General features: G+C 41.8%; 2 protein-coding genes across 2 annotated transcripts in view; both read left to right on the top strand.

Annotated features, from left to right (window-relative positions):
• The first annotated feature begins 780 nt into the window (after positions 1–780).
• LOC112454555 lies at positions 781–2156 on the top strand. Its single transcript, XM_025016020.1, has 3 exons — positions 781–913; positions 1327–1446; positions 1780–2156. Exons 1-3 carry the CDS (start codon positions 844–846, stop codon positions 2028–2030), a joined length of 441 nt encoding a protein of 146 aa, XP_024871788.1. The 5' UTR covers positions 781–843; the 3' UTR covers positions 2031–2156.
• A 6357-nt stretch (positions 2157–8513) lies between these two features.
• LOC112454529 overlaps positions 8514–27078 on the top strand; it is a 43725-nt gene continuing 25160 nt past the window's right edge. The window contains exon 1 of the mRNA XM_025015977.1: positions 8514–8936. The gene's annotated coding sequence lies outside the window, so the exon portion shown is untranslated. The remainder of the gene's footprint in view (positions 8937–27078) is intronic.

Genomic DNA, 27078 nt, shown 5'->3' with positions numbered 1-27078 from the left:
CGCATGTAATTTTCCATTAATATCGCGTGTAAAAACGGTAGAATAAGATTCTTTTATGCAACACGTGCATGGAAAGTGCCCCATTACGCACGCTACGCGTGCGTGATAAACCACTTTCCAGGCACTTGCCACATAAAATAGGGATGTAAGTCGTGTGTAAAGATAAAAATTCCCGGGTGTGGTTACCGCACGAGCCGAAGGCGAGTTTAATTAGGTAACTAAAGAACATTTAGATGGTCCTGTGTTCTACTGCTAAATCCTCCCAACATCTCTATCTCTATATTTGCGCTTCAAGACGCCCATAATATGTTTATCAACGACGTTACCGGATGCAGTAATCGGAATTGTGTTACGCTCATGTGGATAATACCGTGGAGTTAGCATCGACGAATTTTGCGGGTAGCTCGAGCTTCGCGTTTCAGAAAACTTTATACGTTATTTAAAAAATATTATTTGATATGAGATTACTATATTATGTAAATAAGTGGTCAAGATGTAATAAAAAATGCAGTCAACATGTTCGCTCTCCAAGATATTTTGTGAGAGTATGGATCTCGTATCGTCAATGTGACTGTTGCCTTAATTCGGTAAATAGAAATTAAAATTGATTAAAAACTTTGTTTGTTTTGATTGTTTTAAAAACTTTGATTTATTGTTATTGAAAGCTTTATTCTTGATTTTATATCTTTAGATACAATCATCGATAATTTATCATAGTGGTAAAAAAAGTTATCTATGTTTCTATAGCAAATATCGTGGGACGATTTATATAATAACCTTGCCAACGAGTATACTGTGATAGTTCTCGATTGGACATATAAGATTAATCAAGGTGCAACGAAAATGCCAGGGCAAGATCGGTTCTTTGTGTTCACTATATTTTTGGTAGTTGTGCTTTCTATTTTTCATTCAGGTACGTAATATAAATTTTCGGCAATTTATTTGTTAACAATTTTATAGATAACAATAGTAAAATATTTTGTAAAAAGTTAATTTATAAGAATTTTTGCTACTGTAAATTTTTGATATTATATGTTAATACAATTTAAAATTTTAGGTCCTTAGTAATTTTTTTATATAATAAAATTAGTCTAAAGAATGTGGATTAATTAACAGTTGCTATAGATTACGCAATGTTAATATTAAAAATTGAGGCATTAAATAATTCTAATATCTAATAATTACATAATCAAAAAATTTGTTTCACCGTATAGTTACAGTTAATGTAATTTAAATGTAAACAATCGCTTTTCTAATTTTATTTTAATGAAGTTATTTCTAAAGATCTTTTTATTAGTTTATTGTTTTATTTATGTCTTTTTTAAGGTGAGGCATTGAAGTGTTATAATTGCAATTCGGCGATCAGTCCAACCTGTGAAATAGATCCAACATCGGGGGAAGTAGTGTCATGTCTGGATAATAACGTATGTGTATCATATAATATCGGTAAGTATCTAAAATAAATATTCTTATGATTTTTAACACACTGGATCCTATATCCAAAATAATGTACATGGGTAATGTTGCAGGTTGTAGAGGCTTTAGTTTGTTCTATTTTTTATATGTGCTATCATAATAATAAAAAAACTTATTTGAATTTTTTCCAATATTCGAGTTTTTTCTAATTTTCTTCCAGTAACTTGCAAAAACTTGCATATATAATTTTAATTCTAAGCAATTTTATAAAAAAATAGAATCTTTAACATTGTATGTATGTATGATATATATATATGTAGTAAAAAATTTATTGTAATATAATAGTGAATTTTCTTTTTCCAGTCTGTCTTGGCAAAAAAGTTATCATACGTAGCTGCGGTTATCGCGACTTCTGTAAATATACAAATCCTAACGTGATCCAAAATTGTAAAGAATGCGACACAGAACAGTGTAAAAGCTGGATACTAACAAGTACAGCAAGTACCTATAGTACTCGTACAGGTGCAACAAGTACCTATAGTACTCCTACAGTTACAACAACCTATAATACTACCTATAGTACTACTCCTATCAGTTACAACAAGTACCTATAGTACTCCTATTAGTACTATAGCATCATCATACTACAGTATCAACGGAAAGTTGTAAAACAGTTATTACTGTAAAATTGAAATTTTATTTTGAAAGCCACTGATCATAATAAAATGATTTAAAAACTATGTGTTTTGTACATGCCCCTGTCTTCGTATTACACCTTTTGCCAAAATGTAAAACGCACGAAATAATTTATTATTAATTCATCACGCGTAACGTAGTTTATCTCGCCGTTCAATTATTGTGACGAGCATTTTTTATGCAATTCCTGTGTATATTGTTTATAAATTCATATACATAACACATCGCTATAACTTTTATCCCTTGACTTCCGCACATAATGCACAATACTTTAGCATAAAGTTCCTCACGCGTGGCGCGCATGCAATTTTCCATTAATATCGCGTGGAAGAAACGGCGCGGCGGAGTAAAGTCCTTTTTCAACAATAATTTTCAACGAAACTTTCGGCGATCACGGCGAGTCTAATTGAATTAAATCTCTGGTGTGCCCAATAATTTTGTCGCCCGTGCTTTTAAATTTGTTCATTCTTGCGAGACTGACTTTTTTATTCGTAGAAATATTTATGACGTATCACAATAAGTTTATTTTAACACGTATCTATTTGCAGAATATTGTTTCATAGTAATTTCGATTGCTATCACATTGCACGTTAATTTCGATTTTTCATAGAATAAGATAAGATTTACGTTTAAATGGCTTTTATCCCTGGTATATCGTAGATAAATATTTATTTTTATTTTACATTTTTATTAATTTTATATATTTTTCTCATTTTATTTATTTTCTTTGTATAAGAGAGATATGCCAGATAAGAGAGATAAGAGAAAGAAAAGGGAAAAAAAGAGGAGATATATGTGAGGCAAAAGTTCGAAAGATTAAATACATTGAAGAGATATATAACTAATAGCGTAATTGCCTCAGTGAGCATTAAAAATTTGGTAAAATTCAAGATTACCACTGTTTTGAGTGTTGAAAATTATCAATATATTCAATTTTAAATAAATTAATACGACTTTCCCGTAGCTATACCTCTAATAATATGATATTGCCAGTATTATATTTCAGCCGGTCATTGCACTTCGTAACGGAAATTGATCGTAAACGAAAGTCTATTCGAAACGGTTAATTAGTTCCTTGATGCGCGTATAAACTAATTAGCCGGCACAAGGTGAGAGTAATGCAACCATCGTGCGTTCCGCTCATTATTTTGTACTTCGAAACTTAACTACAGGTACAAACATTCGGTTAGATTGCGACTTAGGTACCAGTTTCAATTTAACTGTGCGGTCATATCAGGCATAATATAATTATAATATACTCCAGAATGATAAAATTCTTTAGAATTTTTGGGCTCTTTGCCTTTCGCTATTTCTTGCTACATCAGCAGTGAATTTAATCATGATATAATTAAAAACCGAAGAAATATTTTCTCTTATTCTTCAATTTTAGTAATAGAGGTTGTGAGTGTAACATGGCAGATAAATTGTTTTTTAACTCGAATCGACGATATTTACCCGCTGAACGTTTGTCGCAAACCTCGTCTGTTTAAAACGCCGTCAAACTACAGTATATCACGCATCATTTTAGGTAAGGCTCGCATTTCCGTGACACGTCGTCGACGTCGCGTAGCGTCGACCCTCTAGCAGTCTAGCAAATTGCCAAAGGCCTTCTGTGGCCGTACAACGAGATTCGATTACGGCAAACCTCGTAAACTTCCAATATTACGGCTGAGAAAGCAGTGCTTGCAGTGCCCGTTGGGAGGCAGATTTCCTCGTTTACTTCCTCGATCACTCACCCACTCCTCTCCGAGTTTCCTTATTTCCTTTAGTCTCTCGTCATCGATGAAAGAAAACGTCACGAGAAAGTTTTTTATGTCGCTCACCCCTGATATCTTTAATCTTCATAAAAGCGCCGTCACCGCGGTGTTGAAATGAACGCGGGTCGACTTTTATTACGTCAATTTTTTTCCAATTAAGGGATGCAAAAAAAGCGGCTTTAGCTCTCGCTGTCTTACTTCATCAAGCACGCATATGGGTCTTGCTCTTATTTTTATTTTTATACTTCTCCGTTATTCTAATATTAGGTTGTATATTGCTTTTCCTCAAATGTTTATTACACTATCGCTCACAAAAGCATACGTATGTGGGTGTATATAACGTGTACGTGAGCAATATGTTGCGCTCGGATCCGTGGGTTCGCTAAACCCAAATGACAGTGTGGATCAGTCTTCTCAGCGGGATTATTACGGCGAAACAAAGTCATTTCTGATTAGCGATATCTCGTTTCTGGAGCTCTCAAGATAACGTTCCCTTCTAACGTTTATTATCGTATTATCTCATTATTTTTGGCGTTATCCGAAAATTATGCCGATATAGATAGAAAAATAATCCACGTAGAAGATGTCGATAAAAATCGAACAGCGAGAGATTTAGCGTGGCTTCTTGTAATTGAAACTCTCATTTTGCGTATCCTTAATCCATAGAATTATGCGATATTAATTATGACAAGGTTGCAGTTCAATTTAGATGCATGTCGCTTGATTGATTTCCTTCGTGTATCAGTCGAGAAACGCTGCTGCTAATGCCCACGCATGGCTTGACTCCAATCAGCAAAACCCCGGGGGATTTACCTACCGAATTGCTCAAACTGTACGCAAACCCTAAACGCAATTAACTAACGCGGCTGCAAACCATCACTTATCGGTAGGCGAACGTAACTTTGTCCGCGACGAATCGTTCGACTGGTTACATCGAAGTATATTGTACATGCAACGGCGACGCAACCTTGTTGGCCAGTTTGCTAAAAAAGACTCGAACAGATCTAAGCTCTTGATTGCAAGCGCACCACGATGGTTTCAAAAGCACGAGAGCGACGAAGAGGCGCGGACGATGGACTTGATGGAAACATATTGAGTTGCTACGCGATGCTCTCATGTCGTTTACGGCGTTATTACGGCCATCCCCGACGTGTACGGTAGAATGTATCTCATCTCTCAGTTATGCGTCCGCCGTGCGTATATTACGGCCACGCCAGATTAACCGCGAAGTATCAGAAATTACGACGCGTATGTACGTCAAAGGGAAGCGTCCGCGTCTCGCGAAGGAGCGAATTTTCCTCCGCACGCATCCGTGGTACAGAAACAACGAGCGATCATCTCTACTGCTCGCAAAGTGGCCGCAGGATCGGCTAAGAAATTATGTTATAGGTTTCTTACTTGTATCTCCCGAATACAGATATTTTATGATAAAAAGAGATTTAATTCTTTTCTTTGTAAGAATTCATGATTTTTTAAAAATATGCTTCGTGACAATCGACACTTCATTCTATATGTTTTACATATTGTTTCGTAAGCTTTTGACACACGAAAATCCTTTCTTCAAATTATTAATAATGCTACGTGTATTAGACTAAATTGTATTTTTTTGCGTTTATATATAAATATGTTAAGACAAACATGTTACTCTGCTGCGTTGAATACAAAGCATTGATGTCACGAAGATTCAGATATGCTGACATTGGAAATCTAACACCTCTGAGCAAAACGAATTCTGAAGAGATATTACATTTTCTTCGTGTATCTTTGCTGCCGTGTTGCACGTTGGTCGCATTTATATCTTTCTTGCCAAGCTTTTATTACCTTTTCACCACAATTTCTTCCTCGCGCCCTTTCTACCTCCAATTAGAAAATTTCATTCATTATACTTGCAAATTCTGTCATTTCGCATCCGTTGCAAAATGCCGTATGCGTACATTTTTCCATGCATAAGAGAACAGTTAACGTGGCAGTATATGAGAAGAGAATTTAAATAATAATTCAGAAAATTTCAACATACTCAAATCACTATGTTTTTTTGCAAATTAAAGTAAATTCAAAAGATGCGACTTTTGTTCCTAGAGATATATAGAATATCTTTCTTTCGTATATGAAAATAAATCTTGGATCCATCAGTATACAATTAGGCGGTTCCAATTAGGCCTTTTTCATTGTTCAACGCGCGACATTCGGCGCTGGACAGCGTGCAAACACGGGTCCGCGCGCGGAAACGATTTTAATTGCTTGCCATAATTAAAGGCGTTATTGTTGCCGAGCATCCGGCTCGCGCACCAGTCAGAAATACAAAAACTTACGGCCGCGACGAAAGAGTTGAGGGAACGGAAGCACGGATATTCGTGAATTATTCGCCATTCGCGACGTACAAACAGCACTCGCGTTTTATGATCGCCGTGACGTTGACAAATGACCCTCGCGATTATACTTTCATCATACGTCATAATTGACAAGTGATATCGCGACCAATGAACGATTGGTTAATTAAAAAATATTGTTTAACAATTGTATTTGTGTATATGACCTAACTAAAAACATTATCTTTGTTGCATACTTAAATTTCTGATATTATGCGCCGTACGAAATCGATAATGAAGACTATGAGTTAAAAATTATAATAAAATAAAATAAAAATTTAACGTTATATAAAATCTCATCGGTATAACGTACGTATTTCAATTCACGGTAGTTTAATAAAATACAAGATGATAGCGTACGTAACTGTATTATACATTTGTAATTACAATTTGTCTCGTTTTCCATCGTGAGGCTGAATCCCTGCAAATCCCTTCGCTTCGTATTTCACAAATCTTGAATCGCTTAATGCCTAAAATACGGGACCGCTTAACAGCGCATCGAATCCGCAACACACACGGATAACTGTGATTTATCGGCGAGGGGAGAATCAAACGGATGCAATTCGACGGATGTGCACGGTCTCGTAAATTTTCGGATGGATTTACGATCGAAAACGAAAGCTTTTAGAAGGGACGGAGGATTTGCCACCTACATTACGCGCAGTCCACTTGCATTTTACTAATCAAAGTGTGAATCTCATATACAATGCAGTCGAATTTTAATTATTTTAATTTTTCTGTCGTCGTGTTTTTCTCCTACTCACAATTATAAGCATATAACGCACATGCCTCACACGCAAAATTGGATAAAAATAACGAACCGTCAAATCTACGTACAAACGCTTTCCAATAAATAGCAGTAACGACGAATTGTTCAATTTCATGATGGATAGTCCCGCTTTTGAAAAGATAACGACACGTATCACCGAAAGTGACGTCTTGCAGTCGAGAATTTCGACACCAATAATCGGCAAAAACCAGCAACAGTTTAAAGGAAAAAACCCATATTGCGGAGACAGAAATTCGAAATCTCTGCAAAACCTCTAATTCTAAATTACAAGATAAATTGTGTATTGAAAACGTGTCCAAATTTTATATATTAATTTTATATGCTATATAATATAATATTAAAATTTCGTTATTTGAATATAAAATAAAATTAATTAAAAGTCTTATCTATTCTCTAAACTTTAATTTGTAAAACAACTTCTATTTGTCTGACTATAGGCTACAAGAATTTGTTCATAAAAAGCAGGTGATTTCCGGATCATATGTTGAGGCTGAAAAGCAATTTTTCTGTCGCTTTACAGAATGTCTTCCGTTCTCTCTTTTTGTTATAATAATTATTTCGTTTAATAACAAGAATCGCCGCGGAAACGGCTTTCATTAGCTCTATTCATGATCTTTTACCATGAGTTTCACTGTAGGTTATAAGAGAAGGAAGACAAAAGATGTTTTCAGAGCTCGCGTGCGACGGAACTCTAAGCAGCCAAATCGTGCTGAAAATGTTTCTTTGTATAAAGTTCTTTAGAAGACACTCTTATTCGCGGAAAAATATATAAAAATCAGCGATAAAAATAACTGATTTGTAAAACGAGTACCTCGCGATACGTCATGCTTTCTATAAATTGCAAAGTTATTTCGCCTGCGCTTTGCATTTTATGCAGTCATGGCGCGGACACATTGACCCCAATTTCAAAATACAGAATATTGTCGACTACACAAGATATATAAATTCGACTTACAGACGACCGTAAGAAAGCCAAAGTAGTCTAAAAATATCCCTCTATCGCATTACGTCACGTATGACAGACGAACAATGGAAGGCAAATTCCCTTTGGAGTAACAAAGCTCGCTCAGACAAAGTAGTTGCATCCGCGCAAGCGAATCCGTTCTAAATTCGACTTGTCGCCGGAGGGAACGGAGAGTTGCAATTGCAGTGACATGCGTTTAATCGCGAGTGAACCGCGGGAATCGTACAGAGGAACCGAGAGAAAGTTTCTCGACACTCGGCGCTCCGAAATGCAAGAGGTGCATTTCTCCGAAATGCTGAGAGATTCGCGAATGTTGGGCGCTACGGCGATATAACATAATTGTGCAAGAGCGTCCGCCGTTCTCTCCGAGTACTGGCTTGGTACTCCCTCGCCGTACATACGCATACACGCACGTGGGGGTCACGCGGGGGCCACGCAGGCACGCGTGTGTCCGCGGACCGCGGACGGCGATCGGCCGCAGGCAGCCACGAGCGCGGGAGGTGCACCGAGCGAATGCTCGACGCACGACGAGGACGAGGCGCCTCAGTCGACCGCCACCCTTCGCGACCGACGGTTCTCGTCGCCGTTCTCCATCTCGCCGGAGAGAAGAAGGGGAATCCACCTGCCTGTGCCGGAGTGTTTATCCTCTGCCTCACGCGCGAGCTTCTCAGCTCCGAGATACGACCCACTGAGCGAGATCTAGAGGTGCGCGTGTCACGGTACTCGCGGTGCGTGCGAATCGCGGAGGGTGGACCGTGGGGGTGCGTGCGTAGCGGTGCATTTGGATCTCCCTCTCCCTTTTTCTCTTTCCCTCTGTCCTCATAAGAGTGCGAGTTATCATGAGTCACTATCGAGTTTGAGGAATCTTCCCACGTCGCTGAGAAAGAAACGCTGAATTCCAGAGGAAGAATTTGACCAGCATTCCCGATTAGTCGCTTCCAACCGTGAGTATTACGTTAAATAATAACACTGTTTTCATTTTCCATCACGCTTTGATTGTAGTAAGCGAAAACTGACAGCATTCTTTATGTTGAACATATGCTTTAGTTCCGATACGCCCTGGTACCAATTCTATTTGCGATTGAATTTTCCCGACAACATAAATATAGCGTTCTTATAAACAAATAACAATTTTCGAAAATAAAATGGGAAAATAAAAGATTTTCATATTGCATCGTGCAATACGTGCGCTGTTACATATTTTAAAACTGTGCTGCTATTGCTACTGTAACACGAAAATGTGGAGCGATGGAAATGGCAATTGTTATGAGATTTTGGATTCAGCGAAAAAGCTATTAGAAAACGTTATAAGCTAATTATTATGCGCACATACATTGTTAACATATTGAGTAATTATATTTTTGGAGCAATGTCTTGGTTTATTTATTAAAAGCTGCAGTTTCAATCAGATAATTACGTTTCCGATAGAGATATTATTTTTGATTTGCCATTATTTTGACGTTATCTCATTAACATGGTTCATTAATATGTGATATGAAGTGATTTAAAATAAATTTATCGAGGAATTATTGCATGTAATAATTAGACTAATTAGAACGGTTCGATTATGACATGCAACAGAATATAAACACATGTGGTCGAATATAATAAATATTATAATTTATAGTGGCAATTAACGAATGCTTCAAATCGTCATCCAATTCGTATATTAATAAATATATATACTATAAAGTATAAACAATGCAATATCACGTACGGAAAGCCACATTACGCATCACACAGCAAAAGTGTAATGAGCATATTGATAATTAATACTTATTAACAATCATTGATCTACCTCTCTGATAATGGGAAATAATTTAATGACGCGCGTCAAAATTTTGTACATATTTCATTACATAAAACATTCGAAGAATAAATCAAATTTTACGTGCAAATCCATGAGTTCGTTTAATCACTAACGTTATCTGTTAATTGTCTGCGTCGAGCCAGGTTGAAACCACGAAGGAAATGACACGTTGCGTGTCGCCGCGAACGGAAGAAACGAGTTTCGAAAATGAGAGCGCGCAATCGTTTCCGCGAGACACTCGGTCGTTAAATTCCGAGTGTCTCAGATCTTAAAATGGAAAAACTGCATGTATCTGTGTACGGATTACGTTGAACATCCGTTGGCGGTAGGGAAGGAAATCCGATGACATCGACCGATTATCTCTCCGTTCGTGGAATAGATGCAACAGCAATTCGCACAAAGACGTTCCAGCTGTGACGTCATGTATAACATTCGAATCTTTTGGCCACTGTGTCTTTCCCGCGTTTGCATAAGTTAACAGGTTCCCTCCGTATCTCAGATTCTTGTGATTTCGCGTGTAAATAGAATTCCGTCGAATCTTCAAAGATATGGATATTTCACACGTTTCTCATCGTCCTTCCAAATTAAAATTTTGGACAATATTCTTTCAAAGGTAGCGTGATTATTTGAGCACAGTCGAGACTTCGTCTCAGAAAGCGACAAATTTTCTTTATTTTTTTTTCTCCGAATTCACGAGCGCGGTCATCAATGTCTTATCACGCGATGATTTCAGTGCTTGCGAGCATCTGGCGCCGTGCCCTCTTCCGAATTAGTTTCACCCACTCGTGAGCGAAAAGCCCGGAGCATCACGGAATCGAAGGTATTCGATCCGTCGAGCTCGTTAGAGACGCGAAATCTGCATTCGCACGCGCGTTACTTTGCGCTAACGAGGATAACGAAGCGTGCGTTAACGGGGAACTAACGACCGCCATCTCGCGCCGGCGCCCGTGAAGATGATTGCACACAGGTGCACCGGCGAAGATACGTGTTTCTTTCATCCCCCCGCGCCGCGCCGAAACCATCGTTACGTCGAGGAAACTTCGCGCGAGATCGAGGATCAGTCTCCGCTAAGACGAGGGTAATTACTTCACGAAATGACTGCGCTTCTCGATATCGTCCTTATCTTGGAAACTCCAAATGTAACTTTTATCACCAACGTTTCGAGATAATAGAGACTGAGTTGTAAGTCATAAAACGCGAGGCCAAGCGAATAAATTTTACGTTAAAAATCTAAATGGTGCATTTCCCGCAGAGGTCTCATCCATTTCTATATTTCATCTCGCGAATGACGTAGTTTCTTAACTTCAAACACGAATTGAAAGTTCCCACTAACTTTAAAGCGCGATTAAATTACCCGAGTCGTAATTACATATTAACGCAAATGTGCATATCAAAGGGCGCGCGCATAAGAGCGAGCGGTTTCACATGGAACGTTGAACTCTCGTTCAGCCAATATCGTTATACCTCGCTGACTAGGAAGCAATTCTTTCGCGTTAGTACACGGCCGGAGTACAAATGCGGACGTGTCTACATGCGAGCAACGCGGTCCACGTACGGAAAAGACGGAACCGGATTTGGTATCGCTAGCCTTTCGCGATCGGCTCGTCGTGCTTTCTTTCTTCCGTTGTTTCTTCACCGTCGACCGCATCCCGGCGCGTGTGAGAAAACGGATATCCTATATACGGACGGTCCAGAGACGCGTGTGAAATATCGCGAGCGCGAACGCGCGCGAGAGAAAAGTTTTCCGTGAAAAGTATTTCCGCGCGATCGCGAAGCAGATCGGATTTGTTTCCTTCCTTCCTTCCTTCTTTTCTGCGGACTCGACAAAAGGCTATGTGACGCAATACGTTTCCTCATTTTTACAGATATACGTATAAGATGCGTGGAACGTGGCAAAATTGCAATTTCGCGGCATAAATTATTACAATAAATTACTATGTGGGAGTGTACACATATATATTATCTCCACAGATTCGACAAAAAAAATGACTTGGTTTGATGACTGGGAAACTTGATTACACTTCCAGTTTCTCTACTTGTTGCCCTTAATTTCATCTTAGGCGAACGATGAGAACGCTTGAATAGCATTTGCCTATAAAAATTCGCTACGACACGGTTTTCATAGCGCTTGACAAATATTCCACGCTTAATTCCATTAAAAATGACGCGTATGTTCCCGAGCGAGCGTAACAAACACGGCGATCGCGTGCCGCCGCAGAAGTCCATTAATTGCACCTCTCTGTTTCAATTCCGCGCGCCGCGAGAGGCTGAAATCGAGCGGGCGCGCTCTTTGCACAGCCGTCGCTCGTTTTTCGCTCGTAAATCTTAACCGCGGCTATTTCGCCGCATGAACGAACGAGCGAGCGAGCACGAATTTCGCAACTCGCGCTACAATTAAATCGTACCGAAGAAAAACACTATCCGCGAATAGATACCGACGAATGGTCGCACCGAACGGATAGAAAAATATCAAGGGAAAAGAACGGGAAGCCGGTAGGATAGAGAAAGAGAGAGAAAGAGATCGCAGCGTATCCTGAATTGTTAGGCCAATTCAACGCAATTACGACGGTATGGGAGAAACCGCGGGTCCGCGTTTCCCGCTGCTGGCTGGCCGTAACGCGCACGCGAGAAATCGCCGGATGGTAGCGGGCGGCAGGGGCGAAAAAAAGGAGCGCAGTGTGGCAATAATTATTCCCAGCCTTCCCCGATCCCGTGTGTACGCGCCCGCGCCCATGTATCTCGGGGTATCCTTATCAGAGCCAATCGGCATTAACACGCTCGCGTAATCGGAACGTGTCCGTGCGATTCGTCGCGATTTAATTATTTCGCTCGCGGTTCCCACGGTAAAATCGGGGACGAAATCGCACGTTGCTACTCGCGGTTTCGTGTCGATGCGCCCGATTTTGCGAAACGCATCCGAGATATATACGCTTCTAGATCCCTCGCATCGGATACGACGAGCTTGAGAAATATTTTTCGAAACGCATCTAGATTCTCTCTCTCTCTCTCTCTCTCTCTCTCTCTCTCTCTTTCGGAATATACGAGAAAGAATAAAGTCCGCGCGTGATTTTTACGCGCTCGTATCCGTTTTTGTTGTTCATGCCGTCCCGTTTATTTTCTAGTCGCGTCGCGTTAACAAGAGCGCCGGACATTGACAGGACCTACGTCGCTGAAAATAATAGGAAAGCGCCGAAATCGGTGCGCGAGAGTTCAGCACCATACATTTCATTTGCAAACAAAAACTCACGGGACACTCGGGATTTACCGCTTTTTGCTAGGATTTCTCCTCGGCTTCGGCACGGTCGCGTCCGTTATCGGCACCGATAACGATCGGGAGTCGACGTTTATCCCGAGTCGAATTTATTGCGGCACTCGATCGAACGTAACCGAGTCGCCGGTCTCCGTGCGGCTTTCGCATATTTGCGTTCACAATCCTGCGAGAGAGCTGGAGCATAAGTCATGACGACCGGTCGCGGCCGAGCGTGGATCGATCGAGGCTCCCGATACGCGTGCAGAGGCGTGAAAAACCGCGATTGCGAAAAGGAAGCAAAAGACAGGTGGAGGAGCGAGCGAGGCGAGAAAGCGATGCGCGCGGAAGCGCGAAATCGTATCGTATCGCGGATAAGCCGCCGGTGTGCTTGCCTCCAACACACATGGAAATTAGATCATCGTGTCACGCACACGTACGCGGCCGGGATCAGCAATTCCGTCTCGCCGAATCGGAAATCGCGTCCCGAGACGCTATTCTATGATCGCTATCGAGGCGCGAATTGCCAAGCAGAGAGGAAAGTCGAGACGAAAGTTGACACGAAACAAGTAGAAAATAAAAAAAAATGCTAGAAAGTAATAATTTTAATACTTTTTCCTCAATATAATAGCTATCGATATCATATCTTTAAAGAAGAAGAATGTCTGTGTGATCAAGTTTCCGATTTCGAAAATTAATATCTTTCCAGACGAGATTACTGCTTGTCTATCGACGTATTATTGTCACCTTTGTTGTCTCTGCGAACGATTACGTTTGGATTGCTCCATGAAATATGGATGACATCGAACAAACTTTCTGTAACGTAACAGTTCCATGTCGCGATGACTAGACGAGTCGAGAAGTAATCGCAGGATGATTGAGCTATCATTATGATGGGTACCTTTGATGTCTCCTTAGAGCGCTATGCTTTTTCCCATGACGCGCGTATGCGGAAAGCGGAATTGTGCACCGGCTTCCATCACTATGCATAGCGGTAACTTTGTTCATTAATACGTTAACGTAGTAATATTAATTAACGGTAACTTTGTTCATTAATCATAACAGGCTTGCTGCCCTGTGAAGAGATGGAAGGTAACTCCACGAGCGTACCGCAAGCTCGATTTTTTTTCTCTACGTAATTTTAATCCGCTTTATACGCAGGATCGAATGAAATATCGGTATTGTGAAACGAAATGAATAACTTTATGGAATAATCGATGCCTTTCGAGCCGCGGCGGCATCGAAACGGAATAATTTCACGGCTTTGGTTTGATTTCGCGTCGTGCGCGACCACGGAAAATTGCATTTGTTTCCTGAGCGTGCACCGCAGAAATTTCCGTTTAATGTTGCTAATGCACACATTGTGCGCAGTCAGGATACGGTGCAGCGCAGGATAGCAAACATGGGCGCGGTCGCGTATACGTTTATCGAGATATTAAGAAACCGTGATGTCATACCCTTGATGCGATGAACAAACGGAGGGGAAAAGGGATGGGGGAACATTAATACGTATCGTCCCGAGCTAACATTGGCGTAGTTTATTACACCTGTGACATTTAACGTCGCGTGCTGAGCGATGGTTGCTACAATTCAGCCCAACGTCGATAAGATAACGCGGATGTGGCAATTTGAGGCCCGGGAATGCGTCACGAAACTAGAGGATTACTTCCCGCGAGATAGAGAAGACGGAGAATATCATAGAGGAAGAAACGTTGTCGTGACCAATTACAGCTCAGCGTTTCGGTTGCCGTAACTTTTTCTCACTCCTGTCAGGTACATTAAGACTGCTAAAACGTCTTGACGCAATACACGCCGATGACACATTTGCATTTTGTGTAATCTAAAATTAGCGGCTGTCTAGAAGAACTCGGAGGCGCGAGTCGAAGGTAGAAAAAGAAGCTTCTTTTATGTTATTCTCTTTCCTGATTCTATACAAAATAACAGAAAGCCGCAAAAATAAATTCAGAAATTTGAGCAAAATCAGCGTATGTAAGCAATTACATGCAAATGTAACGCGGTGCACGTTATTTTTGAAGTGTTCTTCTCGCGTTTCAAGGATCTCTTTGGTTCGACAACGCTCATCGCGTGATTACCAATTTTTTTAGGAAGATAAAACATAAAAATGAGCTTCAACCTGCGCTATTCTGCTCCATCTATATCAAACACATATGAGTCTTGTTTTTATTTTTATTTTTATGCTTTATTTTCTCAAACTAGATTGCATTTCGTTTTAATTTTTTTGGTTACACTATTGCTTGTACGTATATGTATAAAAAATGTATATGGGTATATATCACGTAAAAATATTATACCGAAAAAATTTCCGCAGTATAGTGAGATCCGTGGGTTCGTCAAGTCTAAATAACCGTGCGGATCCAGTCATCCCTGAAGGCAATTGCCACTTGACGTGCGACGCGCAAGAAGACCTTCTCTGTCCTTCTCTCTTTCGTATCTAGCAAAAAATATTGTCTCGTAACTCCGACCGTAATTACAGCGAGGCACCATTACGGTCATTTGCAATTTCGATTACTGCAAAACACTGGCGGAAATAATAATTTGTTTGTACTGAGTTTTGCGTTTCGTGCATAATGATTTTTTTTTTACTACCGGGATGAAGCAAGTCGCTCATTCGATGCTTCCTCAAACGTCACAGGCATAAAGGAACGTCGAAGAAAAGAGAGAAAAAATTAATAAGAAATAAAGGAGAAAGAAATCTGAACGGAGCGCGAATGTGTGTGGCTCAGTTCGCTGAGTTTTATCGGTAGAAATGTATTTTCTTCTCCGCGCTGCGACACGTCGTTCTTTATCGTAAATTCGAGGTATCGATGAGAGAGGTAAGCCCGCGCTGGTAACCGATGTGTCGATGTCCGACGTATATTTCATTGACGGAAAGCGATACCGCCCTAGAGCCTCGAATATCACAGAGAACTGCGAGATAACGGGCTAACATTCGAGCTGACATAAAGTAAACGTTTCCCTTCTATCATTCGGTATCGACACTATCGATTGGACTTTGTTGATCGAGTTCTCTCTCTCTCTCTCTCTCTCTCTCTCTCTCTCTCTCTCTCTCTCTCCAAAATAGCTTTCGACGCGTTTCTCGCCTCTACTTTGATTCCTTTCCGTACATTACAGGCTATACGTTGACTCTCAACCTATAATAAAACTTACGTAAAGGATCAAAGCGTTTGATTCCCAATTACTGTTGGCCCTAATCGCTAAAACCCGATAGTGTTGACATACGGTGAATCAGCATGAGAATGAAACCGACTTGATGACTCGTTATACAACTCGGCGCGCACGCTCGCGCTTCTTCCATGGCGAACAGCGCATTCACATTGTTAGATGCAAAGCCGCGTACAGGTGACTGGTAATCAGATAACATTTAACTAGGAAATAGAAATCTCGGTTGCGCGCACGTGCTTAAAGGTTAAACGATTCCGCCGTCGTCGATCGATCTCCGTGTCCGCGTCGACGGATTCGCCTGATTAAAAATCGATGAATACATTGCTCGGTTCTAACGGCGGGATAATCGAGTTCCCAGGATAATGGCCAGGTGATCGGTCATTGTGCACCGACGGAATTAGTTCCATCGACGGGTACGTGCGTGCGTTCACACGTGGTAACGCATGTGCGCGACCATAGAGGCCATTATACCGAGTTGCGGGAAAAATGCCCTCGACTCGCGCGAGAGATTAGTCGGCGATTAAATGCGGCACGATCGGCACGAAAGAAGCAAAGAAGAGGAAGAAATTCGCCGGTGAGCAGTCGCGGAAGATTGCGTTAGATTGCGAGAGGAGAGTTCCATTAACGTTCAATTCGACGATCTTTTGAACCGGCATCGCAGCGAGTTGCAATTCGCCACGACTTATGTGCGTACTTCAGCTGCACGCATCATTACCATCTTCCCATTCTGCTCTTATCCGAGTTCACCGTACGCGCGCGGTCGTGGGGGGAAAATATCGGTAGGATCGTCTCGTTAGGGGCCAATTAAGCGGAGTCGCTAACGTGACTAGGCATGATTCGATGGTCGGAATCATGTAGAAAGTCGAAGGTGCACGTAGAAATCGCTAATCGCGATTTTTTCCTGCCTCTCGCCGCCTCGCGCACGGATAAAGTCCCGCGCCGCAGGAAATTGGTAGCTGCGGGAGCTCGAGATCTCGCCGTGTGATTAAGTCGAGGAACAAAAAATAAAAACAGAAATCACGCCACGGAGAACTGTGTCAAGGGGCGACGGTTCGTGGCACCGCACCTTCGAATCGCCGCGTAAACTGCGATTATCTCTTGCGCGCGATCGTGCGTGCACCAGGCACCAGTGTCTGCACAGCAGCCCGTGGTCCTTGCGATCGAATATATCGAGGATCTAGAACTTCGATGGCCGGGAACGGAACGCTCGCTCCGTAATCTGGGTTTCCTCTCGAGCTGCGGCCGAAACTCGCGAGACACGTATTCGAAATAGCTCTGAGAAGTTAACCGATGGAATCGCGGCGCTCGATTTGATTTCATTCCACGATACCATTTCACAGGATCGGCTGGTCCGCAATCTATGCGGCGCGTAACTGATTTGAACAATTCAACTTCCCGATTTCGACCGAACTTTCCCAACAGCTTTCCCCGAGTGAATCTCGCGAACCCTTTCGGGTGAATTCGATAAAGAATAATAGAATTTAGAGCGCTATCAATTCGTGTTCTTTATAACGTTTATTCGTATAAATGGGCGGTCATAAGCTGTGACGTTATATTATTAAAAAAAAGTAGATAAAAATAGCGTTATAAATCTAGCACATAATTGCGTAGCACAACGCTAAGTTGAGAATTAAGCCTTGTAAGCGTTCTTTCTTTCAGTAATCGTTCCGCATTGTAACTCTTTCCTAGGCTATTCGTATATTTCCTCATCGTCGTTATGTACTAGAGAAACGATCATTTACTTTGTCAACTTTAAAAATCGCCCGTTCGATTGCCATGTGTTGGTCTGAAATCGATATTCGTTAATTATTCATTAATTTCACTTATCTGTGTAAAAATATAATATAGGTTACATCTATGACGCGACTGTGATTAGAAGAAGAGAAACTACTCACGTATTTTACATATGTATTTAAAAAATGAGAAAAAAACGAAGCAGGAAAGGAATGTTGCGGGTGAAAACACTGAAAACAACATCAAAGAGGAAATAGACAAGAAATTAAGAACAGGAAGGTTTTACGCAGCAGTGAATGAGATAAGTTAACCGTGAATTTGTGCGTATTTAACGCCATTAACTGCATAGTAAACCACTATCAATCCAGTTTAGCCGTGACGATAAATTCTCGCGATGAAGGCTGCCGAGCCTGCTAAGACGCCGACTTTCTCGCGGTGAGTGGCGCGTCGATTAATCAATTAATTATCGAAGTACGACATTAAACGCGAGTGAAATTACAACCTCCCTCGCTCGTTCCGTTCCGCTGCGATGATTATACGACTGCAGAAACAAGCGTAGTCATCACTGACCGACGGAGGTATCCTCGTAAATAGGAGAGCTGAGAGGTGCGAACTTGAATTCTTCCCCAAGAACGCGTAAATGATTGATGTCGAGTTTCCTAGTAGCGCGTACGTGCACGGTTACAATATTAGTCTCCTATGGCTGTGAAATACGGGGAACGGTCACGCGCGCGCACCTGATCGTATGTATCGGCTACTTTCTTCTCCTGTGTCCGGAGAGAGGAGCGAGAGAGGCGCGAGAGAAGCGAAAGAGACGAACCGGCCGCGGCCGACGCTTTAAATTCAGGTGCCGTGACCGGTATGCAAAAATTCACCGAGAAGTAATACGAGGAAAGCGGGGGGGAGGGGCGTGCGAGGTGAGGTACACCAGGGCCCGGTGTATGGTCAGTTGGTTCGTTGACCGATCTTTTCTCCTCTCTCCGCCCTCCTCTCCCTTCGCACCGCGGTTCTTTCTTTCTCTCTCGCCCGTTTCTCGCGTCGCGGTCCTTTTGCCTTCCAGCACACGAGAGAGAGAGAAAGAACGGGATCGGAAGGGAACGAAGAAGGATCGCGCCTTCGTATCGCGGACATGTGCCGCGATCGACGTCGAGATCACGAAAATCGCGACCGGTCGACCCGCGGCGGACGCAGGGTTACGGGTGTCCGAGTTCGACTTCTCTGATCGCCGAAATGAAGATTTATGTGCGACAGGCGGAGAGATTCGCCTTTCTCCCGAAGCCGCTTGGCTTAGTCTTTTTTTTTTATCAGGAAGCGACCTATTGAATTGCGCCTCGTTGGATCAAGGAGATTCTCTTTACGGAGAATGTCGTACCCTCGGAGAAGAACCGATCGACGACGAGACAATTTATGCTCCAACGACTTGTGAAATGAGCCCTTAGAACCGTCTGGTTGTCGCCGACTTCGAGTACAGGTACGAGGCGACCCGGAAAAACCATCAGAAGACATTTTGCTGTCTCGTTAATACTTGTAAAAGCAAAAGGCCAGAAAGTGCAAGGAGCGAATCCGCGAAACGAAAATAAATCGCCACCAAAAGCGATTCTATTAATTACCGTGTGCATCTCCTTCAGTGCGCACGGGAGAGTCCACTTCCGGTCTGCTGGTTCCCTCGAGAAATCGATAGATGTGGCAGCGGTGTGCGCACAAGTCCCGGGACGGGTCAACGAGCTGCTGGCGTCTTCGATCGTAATTAAGTAAGTGGGGATTCGTAATTAAGTGTGAAAGTTATCAACCGTACCAATTGAAAGCGCTACTTCGATGCGTATCAATCAAACCGACGCTATTACAACTTTCGTCGTTTATGAACATTATGGCCAAAAGCGTTACGCGGTGAAAGGAGTAATTGAGACCTTCGAGTGAAGAACGATTTTCTGATGGTAAAATTATTATCTTACAGTGACTATATGAGAATCATTAAAAATATTAATTTGCTTAATTATTTTAATAATTATTATTAAATTATTTTTTACAAAAAAATAATCTGTATGTGCTTGTCCTACTTATTCAAAGAGTCTGATTATCCGCTCGAATTTATCTACACTCGGACAGTAATCATTTTAACTCGATTTGTAATAAAGCAAATTCGTTATTTTTCGAATCCTTGCAATAAAACGTTGTCCTCATATTCCACGACTCGATCGAGGTACGCACAATTATTGAATGTTCCTTTGGGCGCCACCATTATTTGCAATTAATTGCAATTATTGGAAATAGCGTCGCATGCAATAGCACAAGACCGAAAAATACGCTCGCATTTCAACTGACGTTTCAATTTCAACAGTGAACCGCCGCTTTTAATTCCTTCTCAATTATACTCATACCTACACCTACTTTTTCATTTTTTAATGGCGAATCGAATTCAATTATCCCTTACAGCGTTGCGTTACCGCTTTTCATTAATCAAAACGCTTCGTATAGTTCGAAAGTATCACTCCATTATTAAAAAGTAAAGCGATTAACGTTTATTAATAAATATTGCAATAATTAATCAAGTTTAGCAGCCTGATAATTATGATAATAAATATGAAATGCGTGAAATTTAATACTTTAATATTCATAAATTTAATTTAGATTAATACATTCGAGAATTACTCCTTCGAATTTTATTCCTCAATCTTAGTGCATTAAAAAATTTCATTTACATATTACACATCGCGCACTTTGCACCCAAGTGCACGTTAAAAATTGTGCACTGCCAGCAGAATTCTCACGTCTGCGAGCCCGGCGGCGCGGCGTCTATTACGCGCGCTCATTTTTATCATCGCTTTTTAGAAGGACACGAAAGAGGTCGATACGTATACATAGAAACGCTCGGCGTGTGAATGCATTTCTCGCCTGGAATTTCTCTCAAACTTCCTCCTCTTCAAGCCTACCACATGCTTCGTCTTTCTCCTCTTCTCCCAGACGGTACTCACGAACGCAAGACCACAGAAGAATAATCGTACGAGCGAAGCCGAGACGCGCTATACGCACCGCACGTGATTAACCGGTGCGAAATTGAACCGGTTTTCGAGGCGATACCTCGCGGTAGATTCGCGCAGTCCGATAAACGAAATTAATGAACATCGATTTCGGCTCGAACGAGAACGACCGCTTCTCTCGAACGACGGTGAGAGAATACACGCGAACAACGTGGAAGAATCGTGATGCAAAGTGATTATAGAAAGGAAAAACGTTCAGTGAACTAACTTCTATATCCTGCGTACATATACGTGTTCTATTTATTCGGGATCCCTAGTAGAAGTGCTGCGTTAATCCATGTTTACAGGTAAGCAGGTGCAGCTATACCAAAGCCTGTTACTCAAAGATTGGGTAAGCTCGAACCCAAGTTAACTAAGTTTGTTCTGCCCGTTTATACTGCAAGTAAGGTATACAAAAGGAGAGCGAATCTCTGATGAAGTTAGATAATTCCGTATTTTTAGTGCAAGCTAGTCACGGAAAAATTGCACGATACGATATAAACAAACGTGAACATTGTGCGTTAAGAGAAATTCGGTGATTTTATAGCGCTAATTCTCTCTCTTTCTCTAATGTCTCGAAATAAATTTAGCGAAATGGGATACGCGCGTCAGATCGCTAATTTTCCGCCTCGATCGCGCGTGCGGTACGTGTCGATGTATCGCTAAATCGGGACGACTGCCTAACGGTACGGCAAAATTGAAAAGTCCGATGGTTACCGCCTTCCGAGGTACACAGTTATCAACCACGAAGGATTAGACGAATGGAAGCGCCCAAGTTTTCTGCGTCCCAGTTTAGGCGATCAACGTCAACCGCCGCGGGATACCGGATAATTCCCGACGTTCTCCGCATTTTTCAACCATGACAGGGTGAATCCACGGTTCACGGCTCCCTTCTTTTTCTTCCCTTTGCATTTTACGTTACCGTAGAGAGACATTCCTCCCCGACACGGTCAGACGCACGAAAACAGGTTTACTCCCACTCATCGGCGCGCTGCTCCACATTCTTATCTCGGCAGGTGAAATTCGGGATACCCCGATCTGTCGCGGCATCAACTCACTTGACGGAATAATGTTCCGGCATGCGTGATCCGTGACAGTGACAATTATGTGCACGCAAGTTGCAAATGATGCTGTTAATTTGTAGCGAATGTAGCGCGCGAGTTCCGGTCGTCGCGGCGCGGCGCTCTCTCGATCCGCATTTGTGCGAGTAGCAAATATTTCAGGCTAATTGGATAAATGTAAATGTTTACGAGGTAAAATATCAGAAATTGTAATCGGATATCTAATGCGATCCGCGTGTGCCCGTTTTCGCTGACCATTCTTTATCATAGCCGAAGAGAAATTGGGCGGCTAACGTGAGTTTACTAAATTTCCTGCAGTCCTACCTCTCGGACTGCTCTCGGCAGTCGGACACGCTAAAAGCTTCCAACTTGTTTCGCGTCTCATTTCGTACAATGGCAGGTAGTCAGCCGCACTGTCCTCGACAGCCGAGAAAGCATGTCGTTCTTCCCTTCCGCGACAGAAGATCTACCGAGTTCCACTTTCCGTGGAACTTCAAAGAAACGACTTTTTCCCAGACACGAGAAAGAGATGACGGCACTCCGTTCTCATTCTTGTTGAAAGTCACGTGGGTGGTCGGAGCATGTCGACAGTGCGCGAGCGAGAAAAGAAGAAAATAAATTACCGCGTAGTGCCAGAATAATTAGGTCGCTGTCATTTGAATCGGATAAGCGTGCTCTTGTAACGAAGTTCGGTTTGCACGGCGGACTTTCGACCAGATGGAAACGAGAATTCAAGGGCCGAGTATTAACGAGCCGACCGAATCGCTAAATATCGATTTCATCGCAGCTTTTTGGCTCAGCATGGAAATGTAAAATATAATTTTACATGTATAATCACTTGATATAATTTAAAAATAAATTACTTTTATATATGTACATATAAAGTTTTGCATGGGTTTACTAAAATTTTATGGATTATTTTTTGCAATGTAAATTGAATTTTATTTAGATAAGAGACTCAATATACAGCCGTGTTTCGTTGATTTTTGTTGCGCACGCAATTTTAGGCTGTTAGAGAAACTGTAAAATAAATCGTGCCGCCATGCCGATGGATGTGCATGAAAATAAGAGATATTTTCTTTCCCCATTTTACAAACAAATTGGCGGGACATGCCTGGGAGCCTACTATGTGCCGTAATGGAATTTTTTACGAGCGGATCACGCGTCTCTCCGCGTGTTCGCCGCGTATCTCGCTCATCGCCGACGGTTTTTGCGAATAACAGCACGGCCATTTTTCGATCAGACGTCGCAAAAGTTATACATTCACGGTGCTCGATGTATCAAACGTTCGTACGTACGGCGCGCGAGGTATGCGGCCGTATACGGCGAACAAAAGATAATGGCGCGACGAGAATTCGAAGCATGTCAATAGAGTGTCGAAATTCGAAGTGTGTCGACGAGCCAAGGAGCGATATAGCTCGCAGGTGACGAGTCGACAAGCGAACCTTCAATTGAGTTCTATCAGACATTATAGTAATGTTTTAAAAAGTAAATAGTGATCAGGATATCGTATATGACGTACGTATATCTAATAACAATTTATGTGTGTAATTCTGTTACAAAATAAATATTAACTTTTTCGATCAAGCGGGATCTTACGCCTAACAATAATTTTTTTGTTTTATCACAAAAATTAATATTAAGTGTAAGATTCCATTCGATGACCAAAAATGTCAGTATTTTTTAATTCTGTATTATTACAACACTTTCTGAAAAAATGAGCGCTTATATCTTGGTCATTATGCTTTAAATGCGTTCCGATTCTTGTTTAGATGATGCAATTTAAAGCTGTTCATTTTTATTCAATTACTGGTAACGGATAATTATGAGTCGCAGGAGCGTGTTTAAGAATAATTGCATTTGCCGCGGTGAGGCAAATCCTGGCTAAAACGTTCAACGGCGGCGGATATGATTCTTGGCAAATGCCAAGGATTAATTTAATGTTAACGAGTGATCTTTCTCGATCGCGACATCGCGTTTCTCTGCTCAGCAACATCTGTTACAATCGAAATAAAAGCGTACGAAGGTTGAACGTGACGCATCCAGGAAATGAGTATACACGCCAGAGACGTTCGTAAGGTTTTACGAGACTTTTACAATTGCACGTACGGTAGAGTCGCGTACAAGAATGTATTTGTCAAAGCATTTATGTATTGATAAAAATTCTATGCGCGGTCACGGAAGAAACTCAACGGCGCGCAGCGATTTCCCTGTCTCCTGCCGCGACGAAGGTCCCCGTTCCTTTTAGGTAACGTGTCAGGTGTCAAGACCCTGAAACCTCCTTCGCGAAACAGGAAGATCGAGTGGGAAGGCTCGAAGAAGGTTGGATCTGCAATTTGTGGCTCGACCGGTTGCAAGCGCGCAAGTTCGCAAGAAACGCGCTTCTTGATAAATATGATGTCGTTAATGTGCGCAGGCACGACGTGGGCATTAAAAGCCTTTTCCGCGGCACGCACGAGTGTCGCGGATGAAAAATCGCGCGATAAAGAAACACAGGGACATTACAAATGAATCATTGTATTATCGAGCCGAAATCGTCTCGACAATTCGTGGAAAATCGCGCGCTATTTATGGGGAGGAATCAAAATTTCATTCGACTGGCTGCTTTCCACGATCGATGATTCTTCATTTGATAGCGCGCCCGAAAATAGAAGACAGGGGTCTTCGACCTCTCGGTCGTATCGGATGTTGACACTGCGGTTGACGTGGACGACTGTCGCGGAAAGTTAGTCGACATTAACGTACCGCCTAATGAATCATTAGCGTCCCTATTAGCCCATTAATGTCTCTTAACCTCTGGGGGTCTGTGCCATATCCGGTTGGGTTAACCGCATGGGAGCAGATGATGCTGGATGCACTTGCGTCACAGACACGACTGTATCGGGCTCGTGTGCGCCAACTGGCTGCGGCGCTTTTGCATTTAACAAATTTTTTTTCGCAACCTTTTTATTAACGTTGCAACTGCTTTTTTACGCTACATTTCCTTTTTATTACATGGCTTACAATTTACTAGATATTAATGTAGACTTGTAATTACAGAGAATACCCGTATATAGTTTTACATCCATCTCAAATATAAATTTATATTACTTAATTTATCATTGCATAAATACTGTGAATAACAATATGATGTAATAATCACAAATCTCATTTTTCAATTTTTCTTCAATTTTTAATCTAATTTTTTCTCAAAAATAATGACTATTCTAATTTAAATTAGAGCGTGTAACCTAACTCATGCTGCTTTATCAGCTGAAAGCTGGGAGAGTAATGAATGAAATAATTACGCAAATCCCGTTCGTTAAACGGAGCCCAGTCGAGTTTTTACTGAAGCTCCTACGAAAGATGCTCGTACCTGACAAAAATCTGCAAGACTCCATACAATTACGCAAGCGCCAAGCAGTTGTAAGTCTGTTTTGTTCGTCGACGATTAATGAGGCTATCTCGCTCACTTAAGATCGCTCGTAAAGTTTATGATAACTGTTCCCATATTTTTTTTTTATCGCGTATCATTACCGAGCTCCGGCAGATACGCGCGATTCTTATCTTTCGAGAACGGTCCCGTGCTGCGCGGAGTACCCTACGACGAATTTCTCCTTCTGTCGAATCTCGTTACTGGAAACGACCGGAATATAACGCGACCGTAAAGTTCCACGTAATCGAGTTCATCTTCGCGCGATTTATTGCTGATGCATTCCCCGTCTTTCTCTCGCAGCGTTGCCCGTGCTTTTTCTCAAGGATTATACCCGCGCGCGCGATGGATACATACGCTGAAAAACGGTCGACGTGGGAATTTGCGCAGTCCTACTCCAATTACGCGACCGTCTCTCGAGAGCTCTCGCGCGAGTCGACGAAATCGCTCTCGAAACAAACCGAGACCTGGTGGAAATAATAACTGCGTAAATATAATGCCGAGTAGATCATAAAGATGATTCGCTCCGAACGTGCACAGATAGATAAAGTTCGCGCGGCCGTCACGTCAACTCCCGGCTCGCATTAAACGACGGGCGCCGCGCGTGATTCTAATATTCATCTCCGTCAAGGACTAAATGGAAGTCTAAGTCGGGTTATTCGGCCTGTAACCTCGACTTTCGCACGATTCTGAATCGCCATTAAATATGATTGACTAGCGAATATTCAATCTCCTCGTAGATTAAATCTAAGCCGCGCCGCGTGCTTCTCAAAGTGTACGTCGGCATATTTATTATTTTTGAAAACTTGATTAAAAGTCGAGAGAAAGAGAACAATAAGGAGGTTTACGGCCGTTATATTAATGAACAAATTGCTGAAGTAATAAAAAGAGCATACGATTGCGAGATACCGTTTTCATCGGTTAAAGCTATTTTGCCACGATTTAAACTAACTTATTAGTTGATATTGAAATTTTAATGGAAATAGTTTTTAGAATTAGCGAACTAATTTTAACGCTAATATCACCCAATGGGATTCGAAATTTCCATTACACAACTCCGGTTTCTATACACGACGAGAAGCAGCCAGCCAGCTGCGTATCACAAACTTCGACACGCACGCACGTGTTATTTATCCTTTCTCAGAGGGTGATAAGCCACGTTCGTTGAACGTGATCGTCTTGTCCGAACGGCTCGTGTTTCCAGGGTGGTTAAACTGCGCCGGACTTGCATTTCGGACGAACGCGTGTGCACGATGCATTTGCTACAGCAGCGTTTGGTTGCGATTATTCATCCTCGCTAGGCCGTAAGAAACGAATTGATTATTGCTTTATGTGAGCGTCTTTTTCCTCACCGATTAGTCATCGAGATTTGAATCAGCGCATAAATCCGCGATCTTGGATGGATAAGAAATCAGAAATGTCGTCAACGAGAACTCACAAGTATTTTCATAACAACATAGCTAATCGTTACGGGATAGTTTGCAGAAGCCCGTTAATCGCGCGAATCTTTTTAAATTCGCTAATGATATATTAATGAATAATCACGAGTAATTTATAAGCGAAGTCGGCCATCAATTCGACGAGCAGGGATTAGACCGCAAGTTGAACGTGTAAAAAAAAAA

This window comes from Temnothorax curvispinosus, unplaced genomic scaffold, assembly GCF_003070985.1.
Source record: "Temnothorax curvispinosus isolate PA1 unplaced genomic scaffold, ASM307098v1 QBEX01005133.1, whole genome shotgun sequence".
NCBI lineage: Eukaryota > Metazoa > Arthropoda > Insecta > Hymenoptera > Formicidae > Temnothorax > Temnothorax curvispinosus.
Note: the sequence above shows the minus strand (reverse complement) of the source record. Positions and strands in the feature narration are given on the sequence as shown.

Excerpts from the sequence above, each read along its gene's own strand:
- LOC112454555 (XM_025016020.1), top strand. The coding sequence starts at position 844 with ATGCCAGGGCAAGATCGGTTCTTTGTGTTCACTATATTTTTGGTAGTT. Across the intron at positions 914-1,326 it reads GCTTTCTATTTTTCATTCAG|GTGAGGCATTGAAGTGTTAT; the intron begins GTACGTAATATA and ends GTCTTTTTTAAG. Across the intron at positions 1,447-1,779 it reads ATGTGTATCATATAATATCG|TCTGTCTTGGCAAAAAAGTT; the intron begins GTAAGTATCTAA and ends TTCTTTTTCCAG.